General features: G+C 56.0%; 1 protein-coding gene across 1 annotated transcript in view; it reads right to left on the bottom strand.

Moving 5' to 3' along the window:
* The window catches only part of TTC21A (tetratricopeptide repeat domain 21A), a 34,800-nt gene that overhangs the window by 693 nt on the left and 20,993 nt on the right, over window positions 1-13,114 (bottom strand). Inside the window, exons 11-27 of the mRNA XM_055558502.1 lie at window positions 12,863-13,063; window positions 11,525-11,654; window positions 9,667-9,824; window positions 9,244-9,459; window positions 8,103-8,341; window positions 7,106-7,178; window positions 6,883-6,993; window positions 6,416-6,554; window positions 6,135-6,238; window positions 4,510-4,698; window positions 3,537-3,647; window positions 2,847-2,928; window positions 1,944-2,094; window positions 1,351-1,512; window positions 1,029-1,221; window positions 719-943; window positions 113-233 (exon numbers count right to left, since the gene is read on the bottom strand). Of these exons, the coding sequence (XP_055414477.1) occupies window positions 113-233; window positions 719-943; window positions 1,029-1,221; window positions 1,351-1,512; window positions 1,944-2,094; window positions 2,847-2,928; window positions 3,537-3,647; window positions 4,510-4,698; window positions 6,135-6,238; window positions 6,416-6,554; window positions 6,883-6,993; window positions 7,106-7,178; window positions 8,103-8,341; window positions 9,244-9,459; window positions 9,667-9,824; window positions 11,525-11,654; window positions 12,863-13,063 (2,605 nt within the window). The remainder of the gene's footprint in view (window positions 1-112; window positions 234-718; window positions 944-1,028; window positions 1,222-1,350; window positions 1,513-1,943; window positions 2,095-2,846; window positions 2,929-3,536; window positions 3,648-4,509; window positions 4,699-6,134; window positions 6,239-6,415; window positions 6,555-6,882; window positions 6,994-7,105; window positions 7,179-8,102; window positions 8,342-9,243; window positions 9,460-9,666; window positions 9,825-11,524; window positions 11,655-12,862; window positions 13,064-13,114) is intronic.

Here is a 13,114-nt window from a genome sequence, read left to right as displayed (position 1 = left end):
CCCTCTGGTTCCCCACCACAAACAGATCGCAGGCCCTGTGATGTGGGGTCGGGAGGGCGGGCCCCGGCCCCGGCCCCTCCTCCACGCACGCGTGCCTGCCCGACGACTGTACCGATGGCGGGGCTGGTGTGACGGCTGTACTGCCAGGCCAGCTCGTAGTTGGAGGCCGCGTCCTTGTATGACCGCTCCCTTTCCATGATGAAGCCCATGTACTCGTAGGCCTTACAGCAGGACTGCAGGGAAAGCCGGTCAGAGCAGCGCGGGACCCGGCAGGGGCAAGGGCTGGGCAGGGGGTGCAGTAACCCAGACCACTCAGGGACTCCACAGTACCTCCCGCCTTGACAAGAGGGTGAACTGGGTGCCCTCTTCTCAGCTATTCCTATACTGGAATGACCCCTGCCCTCACAGCCCTCCCGCTCTGACGTCCCAAGCCCCCCCCCACTTGCTGACCCAACCAAACCCTCCTTACATGCCACCCTTCCATTTTCTGAGCCCTTCTCATCTCTTCTCCCCATCTGTGTCCCTGTTGCAGGTGGCTGGACCCTGTTCACTTCCTCCTGCCTTGCTTTCCTGTCCTGCTCTGTGGTTCACGGGACCCCTCCTGTCCTGCCTCTTCTCATCTCATTGCTATCCCTGCATCTCTGCCCGCAGAGCCCCAGTGCCTCTCACACACACACCACCCCCCCAGCAACAGCCCCGACGGCGGTGCACCCCTCGCCTTGTTGTATTTCACGCAGCGCTGCAGCAGCTCCAAGGCCAGGTCAAACTTGCCGCCCTGGCAGTAGATATCGGCCAGCAGGAGCCAGCTCCTCTCCAGGTCATCGGCCTCAGCCAGTGCCCACGGGGCCTTGGCCAGGCGCTTCAGCTGCGTGCGTGCCTTGGGGACCTGCTTCAGCAGGGAGCAGGCCTGCGCCATGGCCAGCAGGGCGGGGACGCTGTCCTTCTGTGCAGGCGGGAAGCAGGCATCTTGGCGCCCGGCCCTCCGCCTCGACATGCCGCCCGCCTGCCCATCCCGGGAGCCAGCACACCTCAGCCTGGGCCATCTCAACGAAGGTGCTCAGCGCCACTTCCACGTTGGCCTTCTCCCTGGTCGCCAGCAGGCACAGGCTCTGCAGCAGCCGCAGCTGGGTATGGCCCCCGGCCGAGTGTGGGTAGAACTCCTGCAGCAGCTTCTCGGCGGTGCGCACGCCATGTTGCTCCAACTCCTTCCTGCTGCTGAAGCTGCGGGCACTGGGGCTGAGCAGGAGGGCGCTGGCCTGGCCTGCCCACGAGGCCCTCACCAGACCTCAATCCAGAGGCCGAGGGCTCTCCCTGCCTTCCCTCCCCACCCCCAGCCAGCTGGGCCCTCACTTGCTCTCGGTCACCAGGTTCTCGAAAGCCTCTCCGCCCACGATCTCGTTGTCTGGGTTCAGACAGATCTGCACCATGTGGTAGGTGGCGCTCTGGCCCCAAGCGCTGTCCTTGCGCGCTTTGTTCAGGAACTTCAGGGCTTCATTGGGCTGTCCTATGTGCCTGCAGCGGAGAAGAGTAACCCCGAGAATCAGATAAGGATGCTGAGGCCCGGGGAGAACAGGAACACTCGGGGGTCACTCCGAGAATCTGCGCAAAGCAAGGGCAGGATCTCTGGTCTCCCCACTTCCCGATGTGGAAGCTGAGCTTCGGCTTCCCCGGCAAAGCCCAGCACGTCTGTTGGGGAGAGCCTCCTACACTCTAGTGGTTCAGATGGTAGAAAATCTGCCTACAGTGCAGCAGACCTGGGTTAGATCCCTGGGTCAGGAAGATCCCCTGGAGAAGGGAATGGCAACCCACTCCAGTATTCTTGCTGGAGAATCACAGGGACAGAAGAGCCTGGTGGGCTACAGTCCATGGTGTTGCAAACAGTCAGACACGACTGAGTGACTAATCACACCTACACACGCCTGCCAAGACACCCCCCGACCCACCAGCAGTAGATGCCTCTGCAGAAGTTGAACCCTGGCTCCAAAGGCACCCGGCTGGACATCTTCTCGGCCAATTCAAAGACGGCAGGGGCGGCCTCAAGTTTGCCACTTCTTCGTAGCAGATCGATTAGTTTGTTCAATACAGGAAAATTGTCTAAAATAAGAGAGCAGAAACCTCCAGGCTGTGATAACCAGTAGCTGAATCAGGTAGGGGGAAGCAGAGAGGACCAGGAGACACCAGTGGACTGGGCTGAACGTGGGCATCCCAGCGGCTCCACTGAGACACCATGAAGTAGTCACTCTTACTGCTCCCATTTCATAGATGAGAAGACTGAGGCACAAAGAATTTGAGTAATCTGCCAAAGGTTACACATCAGGTAAGTGGAAGACCAGAATTCAGACCTAGAAGGTCTGGCTCCAAGACCTGCATTCCTAATAGCTGTGATCTGCTGGGCCTGACATGGGCCTGGCTGGAGCTCAAGCCTAAGCCTCTTATTCATGTCTGGCCCCTTCCCCAGCAAGACAGGGCGGTTTTATGCTACAGTGAGTGGGAAGAGAGCTACATGTCAGGGGAGAATTTCTAGCCACCTCCAGGAGGCTGTGACCTCCCAAGGCGAACTTAGGTTGAGCCACAGTGTCTGGGTTTTGGGGACAGACAGGCAGGACCAAGCACTGCCCTGCCTGAGACCAGGAACTGGCCCCTTGGACTGGGAAAGGGCCAGCACGTTCCACTGGGACTTTATCAGTTTCCTGCCTCTCTGGGAACAATCAGAGAGGAAGGGGCTTCCTCTGCCCGGTCAGGAAGGAGGGGAGAGGGCCCACCCTTCTGGGTGAGAGCAGACCTTGCTGGGTGGGAACTGCCAGCGGCAGTCATGGTGGGCAGGCATGATGCAGCCAGTTAGTTACCTGGTGCTTTCTCCAGGACTTGGTGGTAGAGGTTGATGGCAGCCTCGTATTTCTGTCTTCTAAACATCAGGTCAGCCATCACCTATCGAATTCACATGATGCTGGGATAGCAGCTTGCATGGGCGCGACGGGGAGGCTGTGGTGGGAAGGGGGGACAGGGAAGGAGGGAAGGTAGGAGAGAACTTCCTAGAGAGCATCTCTGGGCACTGGGAGAAGGTCCCACAGAGGGTGGGACAGCCTGGGGAGAGCAGTGGGGGTGAGGATGGAAGGAGGCAGGAAAAGCCGAGGGTGGACACCGTGGAGCCAGCCCCTTCACCCATGTCTGAGAACTGCCAGATGTGGGCAGCAGGGTGGAATGGGGGCTACCCACCTCTACTGGAGACAGCCCTGGAGGTGGTCTGGGTGACAGGGCAGAGAGGGGTAGGACTGGGGAGGGCTGTTTCCTCACACTTCCCGAAGCCCCAGGAACCTGTCCTCGCCTGGCCTTTACCAGCGGGTGTGGTTTCCCCTGGAGTGAATCAGCCTCACCCTCTCCCCTTGGATGTGGCCCAGGAGGGAGGTCGCTGCTGCCCCCTGCTGCCAGCCCACCCCTCCCGTCCGGGGTGACGGATCCAGTGCTGAGTCCGCTGCTGCCCCACGGCCCAGCAGCCCGCCCTGTGGTCGTGGGGCCACGGGCCCGCAGCCTCTCACCACGGAGGCTGCCTCGTGGTTCTTCTCAGTCTGCAGGAGGTCGGCACAGTGCTGCTCACACAGGTCCAGGTGTCCCTGCAGCAGGTAGAGCCTCGCCAGCTCCAGCACCACCTGGACAGGCCCCGAGACAGTGAGCAACCAATGCGCGTCACGGGAAAGCTTGGGCACCCAGGCCTTGTCCTCGCACGCCCACGTTCTGTCAGCTCTGCCTTCAAAGCATGAAAGCATGTCTCTGACCCCCTGGGATGATGTCTCTGGCTCTCCCCCTCTCCCACCCAGTACTATATCGTCATGACTTTTTCTAACTGACCGCTGAGAGACAGGGCCCACTGAGCGCATATTGATCCTTCGGCTTCGGCTCTGACCTCATCTCCTCTGGGAAGCCCTCTGCGCCCCAGGCTCCGGGACAGGTACCCCTCATCTGAGTTCGCAAGTGTCCTGACCCCCCTGTGGGTATCACATGCTATTAGAACTGCCTATGTACTTGTCTGTACCCAGTGCCCGGGGCAGGGACCTTGTCTTGCCCCACTGCGTCTCCAAGCCCTGGCCCAGTACCTGGCTTGCACATATTGGGAATCTGTTAAATGGGAACACATTAAATACATGAATGGGTCTGTCACTAAGCTCTTCATCTCCTCTCGAGTGAACTCCAGCCACCATTTCCCACCTGGAGCCATGCCTCTCACATGACCCTAAACCTCCTTGGAAGCTTAGCCTGGGCTTTATGCCCAGAAAAGCCCCTAGCAGCCACAGTGTCCTCTCCCCACCTGCAAAGGGGACCTGAAAATGCTACACTTGCCACCAAGGGCTGCAGTGGGTGAGGTCCCTGGGATCTGCAGGCCTGCCTACACCAGGGGTCTGTGCCCCTTGAAGGGAACCACAGAGAAGGAAACAGCTTCCGTCCATAGTCAGGGAGCTCTGCAAGGCTTTGTGTCCCAAGGCAAGGACAAGGATCTCACTCCAAGGACCCCACCTTATTGTTAATAGGCGTGTAGGAGAGGGCATCTTTATAAGACTGCACTGCCTTGGCATACTCCTTCTCTGCCAGGTAGTATTCCCCAAACTGGATGCAGATGGAGGCTGCCAGTTGCTTCTGGGAGGGGATCATTTCTGGTCGCTCCAGGGGAACACGCTTCAGGATCCGAGACTGGAGGTCCATGGCCTAGGGAAACCAGGAAACTCTGCGTGAGCAACCCAGAGCCCGATGTGCCAGGTCTCAGGCCAATTCACAGCAAGCCTCCAAGCTCTCAACTCAGAGCTAGCTGTCTAAGCAAGGGCATCTCAGGTCCCCTTGAGCAAATCTGGGTCGCTCTGGACAGGCAAGGCTGCTGGCTGAGTACCCAGGAGGCAAATTGGCACTGCCGTGGGGGCAGGAGCAGGAGCAAAGGCTCTCAAGCAACAAAACACTCCATTGTACTCGGCTCATTTACCTGTTTCCATCACACCTGGCACTCACTGTGTCTAATCTACCTCAGCTGTCCGATAGGCTAGAACAGGCACACAGTAGGTGTTCAGCACAGGCTGTGTTTTGTTGGGTGCATTTGTTTTGAATAGTGTCCTGCTGGGAATTTGAGGCAGCCCCCACAAATAGCCGCGACATAACAGTGATTAAGTGAGTAGCCAGAGAGCACTGGGGCAAGAGGAAACAATGAGGCCAGGGTTAAGTTTTGGGTAGTGGTTACAGATCAGCCCTGGGTTCCCCGAAGGCCAGATTGAGGAATGGAAATCCAGTGGGAAACCCCGAGGATAAGTCACGTCAAGCAGTCAGAGACGATCTACAACCACAGGCACACGCCCCAGGGGCAAGTGCCAGGCCCCACCTTTGGGTACAGAGTGAAGAGGAAGGGAAAAAATGGCCAGGAGTCTCCTAGCAGGGGCTTCTGAGTGGCGCTCGTGGTAAAGAACCTGCCTGCCAGTGCAGGAGATGCAAGAGAGGCAGGTTCAACCCCTATGTTGGGAAGATCCCCTGGAGGAGGGCATGCAACCCACTCCACTCTCATTGCCTAGAAAATCCCATGGACAGAGGAGCCTGGTGGGCTATGGTCCAGAGGGTCGCAAAGAGGCGGACACGAATGAAGCAACTTAGCAAGCACACAGCACTCCCAGCAGGAGACTCCGGGTTGGGACAGGCCAAAGCTGGTTCAAATCTCAGCTCCACCACTTACTAGCAGTGTGACTTTGGGTACATTTCTTCACCTCTTTGAGCCTTATCTGTTAAACAGGAATGCCACAGTGCTTAGCTCAAAGGGCTACTGTGAGAATTAAATAAGTCAAAAAGCCTAGTACAGAACTCGGCACAGAGCATTCAGTGCGTGAGAGCTGCTGGCATTGTCTATTAATAACAGCACAAGCATCCTTGAGGACAAAGGCACTGTCTTCCTCCCTGCCTTCTCCAGTCCAGCCCAGGCGGGTTTCGAGCACTTCCGTGCACAATCAATAAGACAGCGAGGGTGGGGGGATAAGTGGAAGGTGGATGTCAGAGGTGTAACCTGGATCCTCTCTAGAGGGCCAGGCCTGGAGCCTTCCAGACCTGCAGTCCTATCTCCAGCTTCCATCAGGAAATGGCAGATAGACAGCTTAGGTCTACTTGTCAATTACCTTGTTCAAAGTTTCCGTCACATCTTCTTTTTTATGACTCTTGTAAACCTTGGCCAGCAAAAGTAAGCACTTGACATCATTCATCATGGATGGGATGTCTTTGACTGCAAAATGGAAACTCAAAGTAGTGTTTCCTGGCCCCTGGGGAGGGGGCTGTTGGGGGAGGATGGGGGCTGGGTTCGGAGCCCCAGCCAGTGCCTGTCCCCTGCCCCATCCTGCAGGAGAAGAGGGGGTGTATCTGCTCGAAGGCAGGCTAGGGAAGACAGTTAGGGTGCGCTCACCAAAGTCATGATCCAGTGCCTGCTTCAAAACTTTTTCTGCTTTGTTGAACTTCTTTAACTTCAGGAGAAGTTCGGCCAGATCGCAGCACACAAAGTCCTGTCCGCTAATCTTCTGGGCAGCCTCATAATAATTAATTGCCTTCGTGCACACAGGAAATACGGGCATCAGGTCGGGTTTTGTACTTGGGCACCTCACACTGTGCCCCGACCCCCAACCCTGCAGTCACCATGCCTGTGTACCCCTCCAGAACACAGAAGCCTCAGATGCAATGGCCTCCCGCCTGGCACAGGGCTCGAGCCTCAGCCTTAGCAGGTGTTAGCGGGTGGTGGGGAGTTGCTGAGCCCTCTCCTTGGCAACCTGTTCAGGGGGGTCTCTCCTCGCATCCAGCCTCCCACCCAAGCACCCTCCTCCATCTTCCCTGCTGGGCTGGCCCTCCCCGCCCCTGCCTACCCCAGCATGGCCCGACCTTGGTGTACTGGTGGGTCTTGACATAAGCCTGCCCGATCCGGCTGATCAGGGATGTGTCGTGTGGGTTCTTTCTGTAGGCCTCATCATAGACCTCCAGGGCCTTCTCTGGCTGGTGGGGAAAGGGTCTGCCATCTCTCTCTTCTCCCTTACTGGAGAAGCAAGATTGGGCAGGGTGGGTGCGGGGTGCAGCCACTTAGTGTGGTCACGAGACCTTCACTCACCTCCTGAATGTTCATGAAAGCATCACCCAGAAGCAGACTGGTGTGGGGGCCAGGCAGATGTTCACAGAGCTCCCTGCAAAAGTAACCAAAACCTTAGCTCAGCCCTGTGCATCTTTCCTATTCCTGGATCCGTCTCTTCTCCTTCTCACTCATTCTGTCTGCCACCCGTGCACTCACTCATTTATTCATCACCCAATGCTTCTCGGCTCAGATGGGACGCGGTGCTAGCTCCCTTAGTTCAGGCTCTCCTCATCTGTTATCTGGATCATGGCCGGGACTTCCACCCCCTCCTCTGGCCTCCACCCCAAACGCATAGAACCTTCTTCATGAGGCAGCCTGTTTCTTTTTTTTCCAGCCAAGCCTCACGTGGCATGTGGGATCTTAGTTCCCTGACCAGGGATTGAACCCAGGGCTCCTGCATTGGAAGCACTGAGTCTTTACCACTGAACCACCAGGAAGTCCCAGCCTACTTTTTCTAAACCTTCAATGAGACCATGTCATCTCACTATTTATTGGTTTCCCATTGCTTGTGGTATCACCTCCCCTTCCTCCAGAATTGCCTAGATGGAGTTTTGCCTGAGAAAGGGGACAAGAAAGGTACCCTTGAGGTCCCAACGTCAAATTGTAGAGAGAATTGCCGAGGGCTCCCAATCCCGGCTCTCCATCCTCCTTCACTCACATTGGTTACATTCAAGCCACTGAACATTTCCCCAAGGACAGGCCACGCTGGAACCATGGTTCCCACCAGGATGTGAACCATAATGAGGGGCAAGCAGAACTCAGGGAAGATCACTCCTGTGTCCTTACAACTCAGCAGCAGGTTGGCCTGACTGACCGACCGATCACACTCAGATTCTCACCAGGGGAAATTCCCTACTATTGTCAAACACACTCTGAGAACACGTTCTGAGGCCCCAGGGCAAAGAAGACGATCTGGAGAAAACACTCCTGACACGTGACTGGGACTGGGGCGGTCAGTGCGTGGCCCGGGGCTCACCGGTAGCACCCGATATAGAGGCGGGCGTCCTTGCGGGTCTGCAGGTAGATGCTGGCCATCTTCTCCTTGGCTTCCATGTAGCAGGGCTGCTTGGGTGTGATGCTCTGCAGCACGCTCAGAGCCAGGTCCACGTTGCCCTTGCTCAGGGCCAAGTCCACATTGGCGATGGTGATGCGCATCTCCTCCGGCGTGCCGCTGAACTCGTTGATGGCATCCTGCATGACCTTGGTGGCCTCGTGCTAAGACAAGGAAACCCAAGAGACCCTCCATTTGCTGTCACCCACCACACCTGGAAGCCAGGGAGAGGATGGCCCATCCCCACTTTAGAGCAGCAGGAAGAGGACAGGGAGAGAAAGCTTCTCGGGGTTGAGGCCCACTGTTCCTGGAGGGCAGGACCAGCTGGGGGACATGAAATCCCTGACTGTGAGAACTTGCTCCTGAGCGCCTCAAAGTCTGAAGGTGATTTCTTCCTACGAGAGACCTATGGACGCATCTCCTTATACCTTCCTGCTTTCAGTCAAAGGTATTTTTATGTTATGGTTAGTTAGTGTTAGCCACTCAGTTGCGTCCGACTCTTTGTGACCCCATGGTCTGTAGCCTACCAGGCTCCTCTATCCATGGAATTGGGCACATAAAGGTATATTTGAATTGTATCTTCATTGCATTTGTACTCTCAATTATTCTAACAAAGTTACTCTCTTTGCCCATTTTGGTTCTTTGTGCCTTTGCCCAGCCAGACCTTCCGAGGTCCCAGGGCCGCCCCATACAGTTGAGCAGGTTGCACACTGCAAAACTCCAAGGTGATGTAAGCGGCATCCACTGGAGAGGTGCACTGCCCAACTGCACGACCACGTGTGGTGGCTCTGGTGGGCCTTGTGCTCTGCCTCCCTGACAACCTTCTGGGGACAGTGAGGTCGGCAGGGGACAGATCATGCAGGACTCAGGAGGGTTTGGAGTTTATCTTAAGGGTGTGGGAGCCACTGAAGCCTTTAAAGTAGGGGAGGGGGATACTCCCAAATGAATAAAAGCTAAACTAAAGTGCAAGGAAACACCAGCCAGAATCAAAGAGCCTGGTTCCCAGGTCTACCCTGGCCCTCCAGCATGCGCCAGCAGCAAGAGAACAGAGCAGGTCATTTCTCACCAGCTCTCCATTCATCCGGAGGGCATCTGCCAGCTCCAGTAAGATGGACACCCGCTCGCTGGGGCGCACGCAGGGCCCACGGAACTTCTTGTTCTCTTCCGTCCTCAGAGTTGGTAATTTTATGATCATCTTCAGTGCCTTTATAGCTTCTGGATAGTCCCCAGACTTGTTGAGGGCCTTGGCCTTGATGAAGTGGTAAAGCGGGTGGTCTCGGACCTAGAGGAGCATCAGCAGAGTGTGGGGCTCCAACTCCCATAGGGGAGAAAGCCACAGGATTCCACAGAGCCAGTCCGTGCCTTTGGGCCAGCAGAAGGGGCTGAGGGATTCTGGCAGCTCTTGGGGCTACTCTCCCAAGGCAAGTAGGGGCTGAAGCTAGTGGGGCTATGGGATGCTGAGCAGCGACAGGGCATCGGGGACCCCCACCTGGAAGTTGTGGCTGACGCCCAGCTCCAAGGAGTGGGAGCACATGGCAAAGTTGTCCTGAGCCAGGTAGATCTGAGCCATGAGGAGGTGGGCGTCCACGGAGGTGGGGTCCAGCTCCAGGCAACGCTGCAGGGTGCTCTGGGCATGCTCTAACTCCCCTAGAAACAGGAAACAAACCCCTATATCCAGGGATCCTTGGGGACTCTCAGGACCCATCACATAAAGGCAGAAGGAATTTTATGTGTCCTGTTTCCCAGAAATATCCAAGCTGGGCATTTATCCCGTGTCTGTTCAGCTTGACTCAAAGGTCTCTTCCTAAAATTAGAACTACTATTAGTTTTTGCCTTGACCCAGACAACAGCCAGGAGACTCAAACCTTGGCGTGACACCTCCCTTCCTTCTGTACCCTCAGGGAGATGGCTAAGTCACTTCACTGCTCTGTCTGGAGGCTCAGGGGAACACTGAAGTCTCAATTTCCATACCTAAGAGCAGAACAAAGCCTAATAATAGCAGCAACCATGACAGCCACAACTTGAGAAGCACCCGCTCTGTGCCAACACAGGCAAAGTTCTTGAGAAAGGCTGGTTTAATGTCTGCCCACCCCCACCAAGTTGGTATTATCATGCCTGTCTTTCAGATGCAGGACTGGAACTTTAGTGATGTAAGTCACTCAGCTCCGAAGGGACGAAGTCAGTATTTATGTCCAGGGCCATGGGCTCCTGAGACTGCGCTCTGAATGCCTTGGCACATTGGGGCCCAGAGGCCTTCCTGTGCCAGGCTGACCCTAAATGGGAGGCAGTGGCAATTCAGGGCCAGGGTACAGTGAGCTGGTGGGAGGCCCTCCTTCCTCTGCTGCCAGGTCCCTCAACAGCTCTTGCTTGGGGTCCATCACCCAGTGGGTAGAGAGCACTTGCTTCTGGGTCCCAAACTCCCTGCGCCTTCAATTGTGCTGCAGAAATGTGAAGGTGTCACCATGACAACCTGAGCAGCTGGAGACCTTGCTTTGTCCCTAAAGCGCTGGTATCTGCTGGCATCCCTGTGTGTGTGTGTCTGGCAGGGGAGGGAGGGCCTGCCCTCACCTTGTACCCAGGAGACCTTGGAGCAGCGGGTAAACCTGGCACTCTGATGAACACTGGAAGGACAGAGGACGAAGACCAGGAGCTCTAGGCAGAGTGCAACCCATACAGTGCAGAGCACACAGACGTGCCATGGCATTCTGAAGCCTCTGGACACCAGAGATCAGCTTGACTTTCAGGCAGATGGGGGTGAAAGGTCACGGGGAGCCAAGACTTCCGAGAGCACAACAGGCCTCCACTGAGGGTTCTCCCCATCCTTCCCTCTTTCTCCAGGATCCAGGCCTTGAGCTAGGAGAGGGTGAATGGGGACCGTTCTGGCCCATGAGGCTCTGCAAGTCTAATGGCACAGGGTCCCCCTCCCTCGGGGCCTTCCCGACTGTCTTTTAAAAACTGCCACCCCTATATCCTCTCCCCGGCTTTCATTTTCTCCATCGCATGGTCATGTCCTAACAATAACACTGTGCTTTATGTCCACATACCCCTACTAGAACACAAACTCCAGGCTGGAGCTTTTCTTGTTCTGAGCGCTGCTGTCCCCTAGGATCAGAGCAGCTGGTGCATCACCGAGTTCAGTGACTGTCAGCTGGTACAGATCAAGTAAGCAATCAGCAAAAGGGAGGGTGGGAGAGACCCCTGCTGGTGAGGAGTCAGGGTGTTGGAGGCTGGGAACAGTGGGCGCACCTGGTGACTGAGTGTGAGGGGGTGTGTGTGGAGTATCCCAGGCAGGGAGCCTGCAGACACTCACCCAGGGCTCCCCCAGCCACAAGGACTCACTGGCTCACCTGAGAGATACTTGACCTGGGCCATCACATACAGCGGCTCAATCAGGGCTGGTGCCACTTTGACTACAGGATTCAAGATCGCAGTGACTTGCTTAAGAAGAGGAGACACGATCTGGCCTGGAGACCGGGGCTGTAGGAACACAAGGGTCTGGCTGTGCGGTTTGTCCTATTCTAAGAAAAAGACTCTTGGAGTGCTTAGAAAACACTCTCAGTGAAGGGATTTTATTCCACACGTGTTTTTACTTTATCCTATTTTATTTTATTTTTATTTACTTTAGTTACTTTGTTCATTTTTTTTACTTTATTTTACCCTGGTAGCTCAGATGGTAAAGAATCTGCTTGCAATGCAGGAGATCCAGGTTCAATTCCCTGGGTCAGGAAGATCCCCTGGAGAAGGGAATGGCAACCCACTCCAGTATTCTTGCCAGGAGAATCCCATAGACAGAGGAGCCTGGTGGGCTACAGTCCATGGGGTAGCAAAGAGTCAGACATGACTGAGTGACTAACATTTTCATGCTTCACACACATATTTACCATCCACTCTGTACTACTTTGTCCAAGAGCATAAGCTCCTGAGAATGGGGACTTCATTTGTTCACTTTTGAGTCCCCCCTATCAAGCATGGCATCTGGCACATGGTGATGCCCTCAATAGATATTTGTGGGATGGCATTACGAGGCTGTTACTGCTAAGTCACTTCAGTCGTGTCCGACTCTGTGCAACCCCATAGACGGCAGCCCACCAGGCTCCCCCGTCCCTGGGATTCTCCAGGCAAGAACACTGGAGTGGGTTGCCATTTCCTTCTCCAATGCATGTAAGTGAAAAGTAAAAGTGAAGTCGCTCAGTCGTGTCCGACCCTCAGCGACCCCATGGACTGCAGCCCACCAGGCTCCTCCGTCCATGGGATTTTCCAGGCAAGAGTACTGGAGTGGGATGCCAGGCTCTTGGGGGATATTAAGGCATGTAAGATACGATCATTGCCCACAGGGACTCTTGATTGTCTGAGAAGGCCAAACAGGGAAAGACCAAAATACTTCTTAGAAGACATTGGGAGAAAAGGGAGCCCAGTTCCTCCCTGGGATGAGCAGAGGCCAGTGCCCCGCTCCTCACATGCAGTCCCTGGACCGCAGCATCAGCATCGCCTGGGAGATGCAGGGTTGTGCCCCACTTTCTGGGTGATTGGCACGTTGCACGTGTAAATGTGAAAAGCACTGGGTTCCCCGACTGCCCGAGGCTCAAGCAACCTAGTGACTGGCCAGGTAGGTCCTGCCTCTGTCCAGACCTGTTCACCAGTCCAACCCCCGCTCCCCGCCCCACGAAGAAGCGCCCTCCTCTAACCTGCTTGGGGCAGAAGACCAGGTACTCCTTGGCGATGCAGACCAGGAAGATGGGGTCGAGCCGTTCCAAGTATTCGGAGCTCATGGGGAGGGCCTGCATGCTGGAGAAGTGCAGCTCAGCGGCCTCCTTTAGCAGCGTCGTGGCCTCCTGCTCCCCCTTATGCTTCTTGGACGCCAGGAGGGCTTGCAGGAAAACCAGCACCTGTGGGGAGCAGGCCCGGGTCTTGGAGGCAATGCTCACTAGGCAGAGCCA

The sequence above is a fragment of the Bubalus kerabau genome, chromosome 20, assembly GCF_029407905.1.
Source record: "Bubalus kerabau isolate K-KA32 ecotype Philippines breed swamp buffalo chromosome 20, PCC_UOA_SB_1v2, whole genome shotgun sequence".
Classification (NCBI taxonomy): Eukaryota; Metazoa; Chordata; class Mammalia; order Artiodactyla; family Bovidae; genus Bubalus; species Bubalus kerabau.
The sequence above is the reverse complement of the archived record's forward strand: the minus strand, read 5'-3'. Positions and strand labels throughout refer to the sequence as shown.